At 38.6% G+C, this 17,832-nt stretch overlaps 1 protein-coding gene across 1 annotated transcript in view; it reads right to left on the bottom strand.

Moving 5' to 3' along the window:
* The window catches only part of LOC136866273 (ATP-dependent DNA helicase DDX31), a 318,980-nt gene that overhangs the window by 140,027 nt on the left and 161,121 nt on the right, over window positions 1-17,832 (bottom strand). The window contains exon 9 of the mRNA XM_067143097.2: window positions 4,798-4,870. Within this exon, the coding sequence (XP_066999198.2) occupies window positions 4,798-4,870 (73 nt within the window). The remainder of the gene's footprint in view (window positions 1-4,797; window positions 4,871-17,832) is intronic.

Genomic DNA, 17,832 nt, shown 5'->3' with positions numbered 1-17,832 from the left:
TAATAATCGTACTGTAAACTGATAACAATGGTCATCAAACGGCTCAGAAAATGCAGCCGAAAGTGTTTGGAATTTTTCTTCTTATTTTGAATTTACCTCCACAGTATCATTTTAAAATATATTGTATAAAAAGTGTGATAATGTAGATGTTTTGTACCCTTCGATATATATGTGTGTGTATTTTTTCAACAAACTCTAGAACGTATGGACCGATATTAATGTCGAACCCATAGTTCTGAGGTCGCTGAGATGGATTATGACACTCTGGGTGCCGTCCAAAATGACCGAGATTATGGATTTAGCTTATATGTGCATGTTCAGATATAGCTCTCAACTAAACAAGTCCTCGATCATCCACCATCGGCACAGAGGGTGAGAAAGGGTGAAAAAGAAAACGTCAAAAATGACCGAGATTACGAATGTATGTTCCAGCACGGCTCTCAACCAAACTTGGCACACATATTACTATCTGGAAAAAAATAATGTGGGGGTAAGAAACCCCTAGAACCTCTAAGAGTGGGGATGAGGAGGGGTGAAATGTCAAAATAATTGAAAAAGAGCAATAGGCCTACTAGTGACGAATCCATAGTCTTCAGGGCAGCTGAGGTGAATAGTGACAATCTAAATAATGATGTTGGCATGAGGGATGAAAGACATGAAAAACATAATGTCCGAAACGACCGAGTTATGGATGTATATGTGCATGTTCCAATATAACTCTGAACCAAACTTGGTACACACATTGCTTGTTATCTGGAAAACAATACTGTGTGGGTGGCATGTAAAAAAACCAAAACGACCTACATTAGAGTCAAACCCATTGCTTCCAGGGCCGCTGATATGAATTATGGTATTCTGGGTGCCGTTTAAGTCCCAGTTCGGCCTCTACAGGCACCGGGCGGGGGGGGGTGAGTGGCAAGGGGTGAAAAAGAAAATGTCCAAAATGACCGAGATTAGTGTAGAATCCAGTCGCCAGGCTAATTGGTGACAATCCCAATAACATATGAAATTATTTTCGTCATGTCCATAGCACGACGCGAAAATGTATACAGTTATAACATATCTGTATTATTTATTTGAAAAGATCAACTACTTCCCAGACAGTCTGCGCTGTCACAAGGACGAAGTTTAACGCTAAAAATAAACCAAACTTAAAATTTAACACATAGCAGTACCTCTAAAATTACAAAGTAGTTTGTAAAAAATCAATCAACGTCAGAATAAATAAATCTACAAAAGTACACTTCACACATAATTAACACGTAATACAAGCGCTAAAAGTTGCGACTATCACTCACTTGTATTTAAAATATGAAATTGAATTTTAATGAAAAAATATTAAAATATTCATGAATTAAAACACGCATTCGTCGGACTATGTATTCACACTTAGTTTTTACCTGATTACTTACACATACAATATTTGATGGGGACCAGTTACAACTCAATGCAGCAGTAATAGAATAAGAGTCTTGAATAGCTCTAGGGTGTGAGGTAAATAATAATAATAATAATAATAATAATAATAATAATCGTATGGCCTCAGCTACCGTGTGCAGACATTTCAATTTGACGCCATCTGGCTGTCTGCTCGTCAATTTCGACGTTCCGTTTTACTCTAGGCCCCCACTAGATGGCAGACCGAGTACACCGAAACTCTCTTGGGCGTCTATGGCTGAGATTTAATGAATTTTGTCGGGTAAACACCAAATGTGTCACCAGAGATCTTTTACATGCCGACATCGTACGACATGGAGTGTCGAATGGACTTTTTTCCGCCCTTCAAAAATCCGACTACCTCTGCCGGGTTTGAACCCGCTATCTTGGGATCCGGAGGCCGACACTCTACCGCTGATCCACAGAGGTAGGTAGGGTGTGAGGTAATAAGCTTACTTAGACAGCATAACATACAAGTTCTAGGAAAAGGAGATTGTCGTTTTGTTTCCCCATTGAATTTAAGGTTATCTAATTCTACCATTGAAGAAAAACGATAAATTAATTTTATATTGAACAAAATATATGCTTTAAATTTTGTCTTAAAATAGTAAGACTTGCTGCCATAAAACAGATGAGAATATAAAATTATGACATTATAACTGAAAGAAACTAGGTATTAAATTTGAATTCCTCTTGACCGGACATTTCAAAGTTGCACAAGAAATGTATCCCTCACTGGTTCACGTCACAATACCTTAAACACGAAGTATTCCTTTGAGTTGGTGTCATCTGTAGGTATCTCAAGCCTAATTTGGTGATGTATCCTTCTTGTTTCACTGGCGAGATACAACATGGCTTGAAATTTGATTCACACTTGACAATCAATTTTACAGGTAATTCACTGATAACTGTTAGTCTGAATTACGACTAATCAATATTCGGCTGTCACCACACTGACGCAAAAACTCGACCGAACAGATATACGAAACACACTCCGAACACAAGTAAGCGAAAATCAATTACAACATAGCGAAATCAGAATTGAAATTAAATAATAATGATGCAGATGCAATAATAATAATAATAATAATAATAATAATAATAATAATAATAATAATAATAATAATAATAATGGGCCGATGACCTTCGATGTTAGGCCCCTTTAAACAACAAGCAACAAGCATCAATAATAATAATAATAATAATAATAATAATAATAATAATAATAATAATAATAATAATAATAATAATAATAATAATTGTACCGGGGGGTACACCTCAACTCTGCACTTTCAAAATAAGCGCCTTAATGAACTCCTCTACCAACCAAAATGTGAAATTGCTACTTCAGGAAGTTGAGACTTTAATCGGAAGATGCCACTACTGGAATCTTAAGTAATTATGATATCGTGAAGTTTCCTAAACTGATTGAATTTCTCCTTGTTTTGTTTTGCTAGACATCAAGAAGTTTGGGCATTTTTTCACAGATGACACTACCCAAAACTTATAACTTAAAAAAGTTTCGTATTTCTAGATTTTCATAACTGAATCTATGTTCATTTATTTGGATTGGCAACACTTCTTTTTCGTTCCGCTAGTTTTGAATCCGGCCAATCATGAACTTTTGTAACTAATTTTCAACCAATCCCGCATGTCTTGTTCACTTTGAATTAACCAATAAAAATTGAGAGGGTGTGTCCGGATTAGTCTTGAATTCTCTCGAACCTTCCCTAAGGGTATATAAGTTGCGGCTTTTCGAGTTTCCTCGTCAACTTATCGTCGTCTTTCTAAGTGTGTGTATTAAGGCAGGAGGCGGGACGCCTCTTTCTTCGGCCGCAGAACATCTACCAGGTAATGGCCACATAAATTCAATCTTTCTTGCTGATTTCGCATACTTATCCGAGGGTAAGGTCCGAATTTCGAACTATGTAACCATTTGATGTAAAGTTCTTCCTTTTCATGTAAAATTTCGTAAAGTCTTTAACCGTAAAACTGGGATAAAGAGTGGGTTACCCTCTCTAGCTCCCCTTCATCTTGGTTTGATGTGACTACGATTTAATAACTGGTTTTTTTTGGTGATGTATTAAAGTGATTTTCATGCGAGCCACCTCGGTAGTTTGGGACTAGCCCCAGTTTAATCAGCCGAGAGTCCTGTAGGTTTTACATTTTTCATTATCTGGGAGAGCAGTGTACGCCTCCATTCAGTTTGTGTTCGGGACGTTTATTTAACCTCTTCTTTTTTTTTTTTTTGCAAAGGCCCAGTAGGTTGGGTACTAGATACCCCTGTGTGAAACTATTTCTATTTGTAAATAGTGCCTTTAGAGACCAGAGATTGTAAGTTTTGATGTGATGTTGCCTTGAGCAGGCTGGAAGAAACTGAGAGCCTGTAAGCTCTTCTCTAAGTTTTCTGCAATAGTGAACGGTGCCTTTGGAAGGCTAGATATTGTACTTTTGGGAGCAAGTGTTCTTAAATCGGTATATGTCCGTCCCTGTTTAAACACTGTGAGTTCACACGTTTTGCAAACTGGATCCGGTATCTCTGAAATTGTAAACTAAGGGCTTGAAGCCCCAAAGCTGCAAAATTCCTTAATCTTGGATTTTTCCAAGTCTGGTTTCAAGATTGGCATTGTGTCTGATATTTCATTGTTATTTCACCTAGTGGAAATTTGTTAAGTATTTTTTTATTGAGAGAAATATAACCTTTGTTAAAGATTTTATTCAATTCTTGATATTGTAGTTAGACCCATTCAAGCCCGCACCTTCTTTCACCTCTCCGCTAAAACACGATAATAATAATAATAATAATTATTATTATTATTTATATATATATATATATATATATATATATATATATATAAAATCTTGTAACGGGATCTGAGCTGCTACAAAGTAAACATTCAACAAAGTACCCGGGCAGCGCCGGGTACAACAGCTAGTAGTTCAATAATGGCTCAAATACAACTTTTACAAGCCTGTAGAGAATTTTTTTTTTTTTCATAATCTGAATTTTGTGTAAATGTGTCACCATTTAATGCCCTCTATCCAAAACGAGATCTGAACCTTCAAGTTGAATTCCAGGACTGGAGAGAAACAATTAATCCTGAAAATATATTTGGAGACAAATCCTACGGAAATGCTTAAAGGTGTATCATAATTTAATAAACTAGAAATCACATTTCAACCATTTCCACAAACATTAGGATGATGATAACTCTGTGCATAAAAGGGATATTTGTTGATGTTTTCTGATTTCTCGACAAAAATTATTCATCTTTGACAGAAATACACTGTATTAAGTTCAAACAGAACACACTAAGAAACGTATTCTGCCTAAAACAATCTGTATAAAGCATGTCTTACCTTTTTACTAAAAGAAGAGCAACCGACTAGCATAAGCTTTTCAAGACATCTGTCCATTTTTTCCTCTTGTAACCTGTAAACCAAGAAAACACATGCATATAAACGTTCCATTGTAAGAAAGTAAAACAACCAACAGGGAAATGAAAATGACAAACTGAATAGAGGGGAGGTCTATTAAATACAAGAATGTTAACACTAATTCCTTCTTAATACTGATAATGTTTATAACGGACCACTGGGCCATAGTCATATTTTGATTAGAGTAGACATCTGCTTTACAACGGGCCTTGCTATGACCATCAGGTGAATAATAGTTATTTTTTAATGTAAAAAGAAATGACAATGCAGCAAGGGAGAGAGTGAATACAAGAAAAAATGTTTCAATCAGATGGCGGCCCTGAAAGTCTACTTTACTACTAACTTAATATTCAAAACTTTAAAATATGGCCTACAGCCTTCTTCCTCTTATTCGTATTCTTCTTTCTTAGCGTTGTACGGGGTCCGCTGTTCTGCTGTGTCCCTTTCACACAACTCTGTCGTAGACGATAGGATTGAGATCTACATTCTACATGTCATCCCTGATGTTATCTACCACCCCTTTAGTAATCTACAATGGGATCGACGCCCTCCGAGATCGAGTTGGAGGGCTGTTTTGGCCACGGAGTAGTCCGTTCTTCTCATGATATGACCGTGCCACCAGAGCCGGGCCTCTCTCGCTTTTTCTACAACTGGGACTACACTAAGTCTTGACGCAGGCTGCCACTCGCACATCGCAAACCACAGTTTTATAACATTTTGCATTCAGCTGTTCAGACATCTTCTTGTCTCCACTTGAGCCATGCCGCGTTAACTCCCATCTGGGATGGTATCGTTCCAGGATGTTTTCAGGGATCCAAGGTACTTAAACTTTATGGTTTTCTTCAAATCCTGGCCGCCGATGCTAATGATTTCACTGATCTGAGGACCGATTTCCAGATTATATTTTTTGAATGTGATGCATTTTATTTTCTATCAGCAAGTCTTTCCACATTTGCGGCTGACTTTGGAGTCAAGAGGGATTTCCCCCGTAAGTATCACGTCGCCTGCAAATAGAAGCATCCAGGGATTCGGGAACTGCATATCCACGTCACAGTATCCATAAAAAAATGAACATTATAATAAAAAATATTCTGGGCTATTATGCCGTGGTCCAATCCTCTCATTCCTTCCAGACGTTTCGACTACTGCTGCGGTAGTCATCTTCTGTAACGGGCGGGATACAGGAGAGAGTACCTACACGACGCCACAGAAGATGACTACCGCAGTAGTAGTCGAAACGTCTGGAAGAAGCGAGCGGAGTGGACCAAGGCATTATAGCCCAGAAGATTTTTATTATATTGACACCGGCCGTAAAAGCCTTCATACTTTGATTAAAAAAAAACAGTAGTGGTGGAAGGGTTGAATGAATATCTTCGTTATAATTTAGAATTTTCCTCAAGTAATAGAACTGTATAGATAAAACTGGATATGTTTTACCTCGTTTTGTTGGCAGCCTGTAAATACAGGAGGTTCCTAAAAGAAAGGTTGTTAGAGAAGCTGGACCCAGATCACATACATTTCTGGTACCCTATGGTGCCGGATAGCTCGCCAGATCAGATCATGCGGAACACTACCACTGCCTTCGTAATGTACAGGCCGTACTGTAGCTCCGATGACGTCACTCAAAGAGGCGAGCTGTTTCCTCCGTCCGACCCGTGCAATGCAAAGACTTGATACGTCTGTACCTTGTAATTAAGAAATATTCACAAATTTTGCAATAATATAACAGGTGAAATCACTAACACCTGCAATCTCATCGTAAATCGTAAGCGAGGTTTATGTAATTTTAGAAGAAGTAGGTTTGAAGTGCGATCTACGCGGTCAAAGCTTGAGTGTTTTACTCGTCAATCTACCCACCAAATAATTATTATGCATTAATACAAATATGGAGACAAGAAACATACAAAAACAACAACAACAATAATAACACTAGATATCCATAAATACAGTAGCTGTCTTGTTTCTTCATACTTGACACTTATGGCACTATCCTTCGAAGACTTTCTTGAGAACCTTTCTTCCACACAAACATTTGTATCATTTTTTCTTTAGAATTAGCACACGTTTTCCCAAATATCAATGCAATGACCAGCAAGATCTGTTAGTTACTTCCCACATTCACGGAAATTGTCGCGGAATAATTACAGTACTTAAGGAGTCTATTAATTAATTATTAAGGTGCATTGCTTCCAACATCTAAATGTTATCTACCAGCAATAGTTTAATTTTAACATTTTTAAATGTATGCATATATATGCTAAAATCATTTAGCATAAAGTTAGGTTTTGTAAATTCCATTTAGTTTTACATTTTTAGACTGGGTTTTGTTTTTACTCGCATTAATTTTGGGGTGGAAGGGCAGCGCGTACTAAACATTACTAACCCAAGAAATAACCATATGTAGGTTCGATTGGTTACAGTCCATTTTTATGCTTTTTTCTGTATAAAAAAAAGCCCCGCTGTAAATATGTGTAATAAGAAAGTCAAGAGCAGAACTCATCATCATCTCGAGAAAATGAGTGAAACATACGCCTTTATTTTTCGTAACAGGTATATTTTCGGTTGGGATTTTCGTTTTTCATAAAGGTAACCTGCCACAATATGAAGAAAATGAAAATATCAGTGTATATTTACTTGTATAGTTGTATTTTCGCCGTGGTACGCACAAGTTCTTAGCATTGTAGCAACATATTATATTTCCTCAAAAAGGTGTGTTATACGATAACAATCTATAGAGATAAAATTGTAGGGGGTCCGCTGTTTGTTTGACTGTTCCACCATCACGTCGAAACGGCTAGATAGATCTCAACCAAACTTCATATTTAGAGTATACTCATCTCGGGGAAGTTTTCGATATGCATATCATTTTAAAATATTTGAATACACGGGGGGTTTATAGGAAAACCAGAATGGTTTTTCCACCATCACGTCGAAACGGCTGGAGAGATCTCAACCAAACTTAATATTTAGAGTATACTTATCCTGGGGAAGGTTTCGACATGCATATCATTTTAAAATATTTGAATACACGGGGGGTTTATAGGAAAACCAGAATGGTTTTTCCACCATCACTTCGAAACGGCTGGATAGATCTCAACCAAACTTCATATTTAGAGTATGCTCATACTGGGGAAGGTTTCAATATGCATATTATTTTAAAATCTTTGAATAGACGGGGGTTTATAGGAAAACCAGAATGGTTTTCCTCCATTTTCTCTTATACTATTGATTTTCTGTAAACTTCGTTTACCGTACGTGAAACGTCTCTTCATTATAAACAACTTTCGTTATGTTCATAATTTACCTTACTCTTCACATGACGGAGAAATTTACAGTTTTCCGCTGGTATCATGCTCTGCATTGAGTGACCGACAGACCGACAACGAACCTACAGGTTACCATGGCAACGTCTCTGACTGCATGCCAGCAGGGAAGTAACGTATTGACATTTTCCTCATTATGCTTTTACATTCGTGGTTGTTCCTTGGGTAGAAGGCAAGAGAGGCGTCAATCGGCCTATCCGAGGGATATTGGCGGAATATCGTTGGATGTTATAACCGCCCTCGAATAGATTAAGTAATAACACCATCAGTCATCTTATTATTTGTTTACATAGGAATCAGTGGACCTAAATTTCTCCTCTGTTACCGCTTTATTATATCCATAACTCACACTAGCATAATTTATTGAGGGGCATTTGATTTTCCAATACATTCACTTGGCATTTACATATTTGTCGTTATCCGGGTGTCCTCAGTTATAATCCATTTTCTATTACTTTCAACTTTCTTAACTGTATTATTTTCTTCCTTAATTACGCCGTATGTACGCGAGTGCTACAAACTACTGGATGTATTTCCACCAAGACTCATATTTAGAATATACACCTGTCCTTGATAGGTTTTAGGGCAAATATTGTTTCTAAATCCCTGAACTGACTGGAGGTTTATACGAAACCAAAACAGTGATTTTGCACTTCCACAAAATATACACAACCAAAGTTAATTTAAATCTACCTGCTTTGGTAGAAATTAATTTCTAAACCTTTTTTCTCATGTGCATCATTTCGATACGAGGATTAATAACGGAGATATCATTAACGGACCGTTTTTCTGTACAAGTCCCATCGGACTTAACTCACGAGCGGGTGCGAGTAAAGCGTATTCCTTACAACTTGAAAACTACTGAAGACATTCAAACCAAAATTTATATTTAGCATCCACCTGTCCAAAGGTAGGTTTTAAACGTAAATAAGATTTCATGTTCCGGGATGGACTGGCGGTCTATAGGGAACCGAAATGGTGATTTTACTCTTCCACAATATATACAGAACAAGACCAACCAAGACCAACCTGATTGGAAATCGACCGAACGTGATGGAATTCCACCTCTAAACCTTTTTTCATGTGCATTTTTTCGTCAGGAGGATTAATAAGGGAGATATCATGAATGGTCAGTTTTGCAGGTTAAGTCCAGCGGACATAGCCCAAAAGGTGTTTTACATGGAGCAGATTCCTTATCAATATAAATAAAATCGTAACGACTGTGTACCTCTACACTGACTATTTTGGCGAAAATTTCGTACAGCTTTCCGTTTAAGGGGTAATAATGACCATCTCCATAATTTTTGGTTTAGTTTCCTGAAAGTCCTAATTTTTACCCGCCTCGCCCAAAATCCAGATTGCGGCATAATTTGCCAGAAGAAAAAGAAGATAATTGAAATTTGACAAAATTATACGTTTTAGCCTGTAACGAACGGAAAACATCCAAGATCATTAAATGTTTCACTTTTTATCCCCGAAGAATATCGAAATATGGAGGCAATTTTTATGATGGTGCAGACCTTCGGAAATTCCTATCACATAACAGATTGCACAATCTCCGTTCTTTTTGGAATGATCTACAAGCTTGGTCTTATGACTTTTTGCCGTATCTGTATACATTTTACGTTTGATTTTTCTCTATTAATCGATGTTAAGTCAATTTGGAATTTTCACAGCATAATTCATACTTTCGATTACTCATATGAAATACAGAATCATCAAACTCTTCACGAAAATTGGCCCACCCAGTAGCCATATGTGAGCCAAATGCTATGTATGTAGCTGTCACATAATTATCCGAAATGTAATGTAATGTGAGATAATCTTACAAAAACGTTACCCTGTTCCACGTTTCTAACTCAATCTGACCCAAGAATAGATGACATATCATAGGACCAGCCATTTAGGCCACTAAATCCGGCGTGTCTTATGGTATAATCCTTTGTCGATATGACGTACGTTTAGTAGCAGTTAATCTGTAAATGAAAGTCTTCAATATTGTAAACACGCATATACTTTCGTATGTCGATCTATATATATTCACTGATGTCGATTTGTAGCGATCGAGAAAGGGTGGGTCTGCTATTGTAATCAGTACTCCCCACACGCACTTTGACTGGCAGTATGAAAGGGTTCCTTCTCCAACTCCTGTGTAACTGTCATTAGTAAGGAAGGCCTACAATAGTAATGAATAGTTCCCTTCTCGATTTGACTTGCAGAAGGCAAGTGAGCATGCAGTTTTGTTTATAACTCCCCTACCCGATTGTGTTTGGCAGTAGGCAAGGGTGCCCGCCATTATAAAGAAATGTCCTCATCTAAAATGTGACTGGCATTAGGCATAGTGGCCCGCTATTTTGATGGAAACTCACCAACTTGGTGTGACTGGCAGTAAGGTAGCTGGAAGTAGGAAAATGGACCTGGCATTACAATGATAACTGCACAACTCAACTTCGAGTGATAGTAGGGTAATTGCCTGCCATTATAATAAAAACTCCTCAACTGTAATCTGTCTGGAAGTAGGAAAGGGGGCTGCCATTTTAACGATACTCCCCAAATCGATTCTGTCCGCGTAGTAGGCAATGGGGCCTGCAATTATAATGTAAACTTCCCAACTCGATTGTGAATGGCAGTAGACAAGGGAGCCTGCCGTTGTATCACAAATACATAACAAACTTTTTACATTGGAAACAACGTACGGGGACCTCCCCATGCTCTTTCTCGGATAACGCTAAGAGACATGCAATTTTAAAACAATCTTATTTACTGCATGTACACTATTTACGTCGATATTCGAATACAATGTAGAATACCGTAGCGAAGCACGGGTACGTTCGCTAGTTAAATTAATAAATTCCACGAGAAGTATTACGTCCCTTGAATTTATATCACTCACCACGTGAAGATACCATACCTAACCTAAACTATGAGGTCTCATTATATTAATAACAGCTGTTTGCGTAAATCCTGATGTGATAAATTTAAAGAACAAACATGCAATATACTTAAATATAAAGTTCTGTCTTTAAACAGTTGCAATTATCCAAAGAATTCTCCCAATCCCCATGAATTACATTCACAAGTACAATTTGTAACTTTCGCTTAGCTCCTCTCAGTTGATCAGCTGATGTGCTTGGTGCGCTTTCTACAGTACGGCCTGTATATTACGAAGGCAGTGACACTACCAAAGGCTTTTCTAGGTCCAAAAATGCCACGTGCACAACATTCTCCTTTTCTACGCGTTTCTCCATCATTCAAGCGTGAGGCGTGCACATCCATAGTACCACAGCCCTTGACAAATCCATATTGATCATGATATAAGTCAACTATTATCCTGAGCCTACTACCCAGAACCCGCTGAAATATTTTCATAGTGTGACATAAAAAGCGAATCGGTCTATAGCTGTTAAAATCAGTGGAATCTTCCCGACCCATGCGAACACTCCTGGTGGTCCATATGCATGGAGACTTATTATCAGTTGAAGAGAGTGGCAAGAAATTCTGTCCCAAGCTCTCCCATTATTTTCCACGTTTCTGCATCATTTGCACCGGTTGTCATTCCGTTCTTCATCTTCTCATGATATGAGCGTGCTACCGGATGCACGATTGCGGGACTTGGCGAGGCGGTATACACTTGTTATTTCTCCTGGCCTGCTGAGATGGCCATACAAGCGCCTGAAGTAACTGTTTCCAGCAGCAGCCACCCCTCTCTTGGCACCTTGTTTCGGTAAGCGGTCCCGATCAAAGTCTGCGTCCAGTTTTGTTCGTCATCATGTCTCATAAACCATTTTTCTCCTGCGATTCTTTATCACACCACCAATGTTTCCGTATCAATATACCTATGACCTCGCTTTATTTTCCTAACATTCATTTAGCAATCTGGTGTTTCTGCTGTACTGCATCATTCCAAATTTCTTCCGCTGTTCTATTAGCATTGACTGTGAAGTTAGTCAGGGTTGTTTTCATGTCACTCTCGTGAAAATTCTGCAAAATCCAGAGTACGGCATCCGTCGTCGTCAACTAAATCGGATCCGAGTCGAAATGACACAGCATGCATTCTGCAGCCAGTGCGGCATCGGTCGTCATTAAGTATACCGTCTCCGTGTAATCTATGGCACCACATTTATTCTGCAATGTGTAATCCAACATGGCTGATCAGATCAACTCCAAGAATGATGCACTCAGCTGGATAAATCGTCCGTACACGAGCGTCATGATTGTTCCAGAATTCTTTTTCAGCACCTGTGATCTGTGCGTTCTGTCTGTGGGGTACAGCAGGAAATGGTGTGGGTTGATTTGCAGTCAGATTCGATTTTGACGAACACGAGGCGATCTGCCAGTCAGTGACTCTCGTATAAAATTATTACAGAACTGATGACTGATCAAAATCGTCACTCAATTTCTCATTATGCTTGTACCGTGATAGAAGACCTTGTAGCCGTTCCCAATTTCCTTCGTCTTCGAATCATTTCCCTTGTCTCCTTGACGCAAACTCTTTCAAGCCCGCCTGCTCTTAAAATAATCTGCTACGAATCGAAACCGCATTCGTAGTGTAAATCCTACATAAATCAACTAAGTGTCAAAACACGGCACTATCATAATATACCGGACACCCGACAAAACGTTAAAGACAAGCAAATAGAAAACGAAAGTTCATCGAACTTGAACACGGGCAGCTAAGCAGTAAGGATCAGTCTTCATTAGCCAGGCTTCCTCGTGGGGCAACCCTTACATTCATGCCACTACTGATGCAACGCTATTATGGGAGCACCTTCTGGCTAGTAAGAATTTTGCCAAAACATGGCCTGATAGTACCTGCTAACAACTTTTACATTCGTAGCCACTACTGCAAAACACTAACATCGTTCAAGTGGATTTACAAAAAAAGCCTAACTTAAGACATGACTATGTACAGACGCCGCCTTAATCCCGTGTTGAGCCAACGTTAAAGTCTCTACTCCTCCTTAAGTTATATAGTACACGCGGCAACCTAAATCTGTCGTTGAGCCAACGTTATGGTATCTACACATTATTCATACTGCCAGGCGAAATCTAAACTTTAAACACAATGTTCGGATATTTCAATCTGATCTTCGTTGAAATTCTAACACATTAAGAGAAATTCGCTACAAAAATGAACTCGAACCTGGAAATATTACTGTGCCTACTTCCGACAATAAAGCGTGAAATCGAAATTAAACAAAATGTTCGAATAGTTAAATATATTCCTCAATACAATCTCAACACAAGCAGTGAAATTCGCTAAATAAAAATAAACTCAACTCCCGTTTGGTATTATGCAATATCACTGAAAACAATAATCACTACCATCAGGATATTCACGGCACAACTGGAATGTGAGGCTCCAACTGACCTTCCATGTTAACACTCCAAACAGGTATAACCGTGAACTGTCCAGTGAAGTAACTTCCCATCGACCTACGCAAGCTAAACTCTCATTCTGATAAAATTTATTTTTCACACCCGCAATGTTTCCAGTCAGCGATATTTCCGTCTCGTAAAAATACAGAATAGAATTCAATTTACAATAATTAAGTATTATCCTGACCGTGTGTCAGTATGTATTTTGTTCGTGAGGTCCGCTATCGCTCGTATCAAACAGAACCGTCACCTAGACTTAACTGCCGTTACCTACGGTCTTACATAAAATAGTAATCATGAGAGAACATCAACTTGTACTTAAAATAGGCGTTACAACGCGCTCTCTTGGATCTGACAACCTTTATATTCATCAATCGTTCTGGATTGCTACAGGACATCGTACCTCTCATACAGCCTGTCTCAGAAATATAACACCTCAACCTATACACTATGTCACAAAAATACCTCTCCGTCGAAATACAGGGCCTCTTATCCTCGACATCCTGCTTATTCTACATCACTCATAAAATACAGGCTTACTCTGCCTTTAATATCTTCCTAATTATTCTCAGAATATTTCATTTCCATTACAATCCATTTTCTTCTTGCTTGAAACTTTTTAAAATACAAGCTATCCCATGAAGAAATAACTTTATAATTATCCCATAATTAACTTCTCGAAATTTTCCGAACCTCAGGAGCAAAAGAGCATACCATGGTTTCCTGTATTACAAATAGTCACAAAATTTAAGTTTCACAAAAAATGCCAACTTTATCATACTTCACTGGATATCGTACAAACCGGAAATCTCGTTTGACATTACTGCTGGTCGCATAATTATCATCTCAAATTCTATCCTAACATGATTATTATTATTATTATTATTATTATTATTATTATTATTATTATTATTATTATTATTATTGCATACGTGGATATTTGACTTTATCACACTCATAAGGTCCATTTTATCGTTATCATATTTGTAACTTTCATCGACCAGAACGAAATTTCACTGATTTTTCAATGCAATATTTAACTGCACTTTTATTTTTTGAGGAAATTTAAACCGGGCGAGTTGGCCGTGTGGTTAGGTGCTCGCAGCTGTGAGCTTGCATCCGGGAGATAGTGGGTTCGAACCCCACTGTCGGCAGCCCTGAAGATGGTTTTCCGAGGTTTCCCATTTTCACACCAAGAAAATGCTGGGACTGTACCTTAGTGAAGGCCACGGCTGCTTCCTTCCCACTCCTAGGCCTTTCGTATCCCATCGTCGCAATAAGACCTATCTGTGTCGGTGCGACGTAAAGCAAATAGCAAAAAAAAAGAAAAAAATTTAAACACATTTCAAAATCTCGCGCGCTGAGATAAATAACTGACAATTCGCCTCCACACTAGAATAAGGACAGGGCATATCCTCGTCGTCGCAACACTTAAATTTTACACACGCCACATATACAACACGATGTCATGATTAATTAATTAATCATTAATTAATAATTAATTATTTATAATTAATTAATTTAAAGGGACAAACATTTACATTTCTAATTAAAACATGATATTTAAATTAGACAGGCCTCTAATTTCGTCGCTGACGTGGCGTTATCTCGGTTTCACTTTATGCCAGTCACTTCGGACTTAGCCTCTCATAATTGCAGGACACATTCTACCTTATAAATACACTGATTCTGCACTTTTATATAACACCTTACAACAAATTTTATTCTGTACACATATACAAGAATTAAACCGCCCCGCTTCGTGTCAAGAACTCAACTAAAGGTGGGCCGGCGTAAGGTTGCACATGACAGCTGCGCACAATGTTGGTCACACTGCAATGGTGCACGAATCGATGTTGCCGCAGTAACAACAGCTGATTGCACGACACGTGAGTTTTTAAAAACATGGGAGAGATATTTTTAATGTCATCGCGATGATACATAATACAAATGAAATCCGCCGACAAAAATCGAACTTTATACTCACCGTTTATTCATCACACAATATGATACGAGATAAATATACTACGAAGTTCTTATTATCGCGATGTTAGAAGGTACGGAAGAAATCGGCCGACAAGAATCTCACTTTAAATACACCAATAAATGTTAGAATAATTTACACCGGTGCTAACACAAAATGTTTCAAGTAAAATCTATAAAATTTACGAAAATTCAGAAACCTTATTTTCATACCTGATTCACAAAGGTAGAGGCTCAATATACTCCAGATCACTGCCATCACTACCGTCGCCTTCGTTGTCATTGTCATCAGATCATCAACTCCTGACAGTCTCTGATGATGCCATGTGTTGCCATTGCCGAATTAATTAACGTTGCGACATGGCCAACTTTTTTCACCCACAAAACCGTGTCCGTTCGAGCAATACTCTTCCGAACAGTCCTTCCACTTCAGTAAGGACTTATTAGTGCGTACGTAATGTTTTACTTCACCTCATACCGTACCAACTCAATGAGGTTGAAGTAACTGGTATGGGAGCAACCTAATCACCTCGTGCCCTTGTTCCTTCGCTACTTCGTCGACTAATTTAGTCAGACACATATGCGCTGGGGTATTTCTTCACCGCAGCCATTCTACTAACAGTTCTTTACGGGCGCTGGAAGTAGCGGTCTTGTCCATTATTACGGAGTTAGGTAAGGTGCATTGTCCATAACAATGACAGAAGGGACTTTGAGCTGTAATAATCGTACTCGTGTCTTCGTATTACACCAGCCTGGAAATAATTCCTGTTACAGGAGATAGCTTAATTCGTTTCTTTCCCGGAGTGCTGTGAAACAAGTCCCTACCATCAGCCCCGTTTCAGCCACTGCTATGTACCGGTACCCCAGTCCCTTTTTACTTCTGTTCTTGGAGGCGAACACCGCTCTGAATAACAGTACGATTTGAAAGCCCTAATGTTTGACATATGCGTTCCACACCATGATCTGCAGGAACAGAAAGGCGGCTAGCGTACGAATTTCCTCTCCCTTTCGTAAAACTCGCGAGTTCTCCGCACTAATTCTAATGCCTGACTATTAAGGGACACTCCGCGCTTCATGACTAATGTATGTTGCCGTCTCCGAGACATCGCACTGCATTAGTTAAAATAAAATTTCACAATTATCTCACAACGAAAACAAATCTTTCATTAACGCGCGAATGACACCTGACCACGTGCTAGCGGAGACAGGCAAAACTGCAACACTTCAATGCGGTATTCAAGCTAGTTATAGATGGCACCACTATACTACCCATATTGCCAACAGCAATCGACTGTAAATAGTTCGTATTTATTTTGTGGCTCGCTTAAACTTTATAACTTTCTTTAAATTCTCATATTTGTGTAAGCAAATAAAAGATTATAAGTACTATATGGCATTAAATAAGAATTAACATGAATAAAATGCGTAACTGTATCTGACATAAATGGTAGTAGATTGGTGATTCTGATTAACGGGTGACGTTCTTCATTTCATTTATGTAGTGGTGCCAACATGACTTACAACTGTCAAGTGCAACCTTGTGCCGGCCCATCTATAAAACAGTCTGCGGAATCTTCCAACTCTTCCCTCTCCAGATGTTTCACAGGTGTGACTGACCGTGAGACATAAGCTTATCTCCGTCAGACTACAGCAGTCCTCCCTTACCGATTACCAAAACAACATCCCCTGCAGTAATTCACAAGAGCTATCCATTCCGTCTTCCTATGCAGAAATTCAGGAATTCCACAATTATTTAACTTATGATTTTCTTCCCCGACCGGGATGAATATCGTGGATACAATGTTATCAATACTTAGTTTGTCTCCGTTCACCATTTTCCGCTTGGTAATATATTCCTCCCTCAAGCCAACTGGCTTTAGAGATTCTACAAGTCTATTTCCCCCACTTTAAGCCTCCTTCTTAATGTCACCTGACGCAGATTCACTCTCTCGGACAGTTGAATGATGACTGACAGTCTTGCCTAAGGAGGGGGTATTTATGCATGTAGAAAGGAATCTCTGATTGGCGTTATCCACTGTGATGCAATCATTCCAACTGATGATCACTGGACCGAATTCTTCGAGGCTCATCGCAGACATTCCACCTATTTTTTCAGTCATGATGGTGCTGTTTGTTGATTCTTCCTGTTATTTTAACGGGCGCAATTAATGAATTTCGTGCACGAGGGTTCCCGCGCATTTTGACTGCATACCTTTGACACGTGTTTTTCTCTCGGCCAAGATAGGTGCCAACTTCTTTCCAAGCCTAATTA

The sequence above is a fragment of the Anabrus simplex genome, chromosome 3 (assembly GCF_040414725.1).
Source record: "Anabrus simplex isolate iqAnaSimp1 chromosome 3, ASM4041472v1, whole genome shotgun sequence".
Taxonomy (NCBI): Eukaryota; Metazoa; Arthropoda; class Insecta; order Orthoptera; family Tettigoniidae; genus Anabrus; species Anabrus simplex.
Note: the sequence above shows the minus strand (reverse complement) of the source record. Positions and strands in the feature narration are given on the sequence as shown.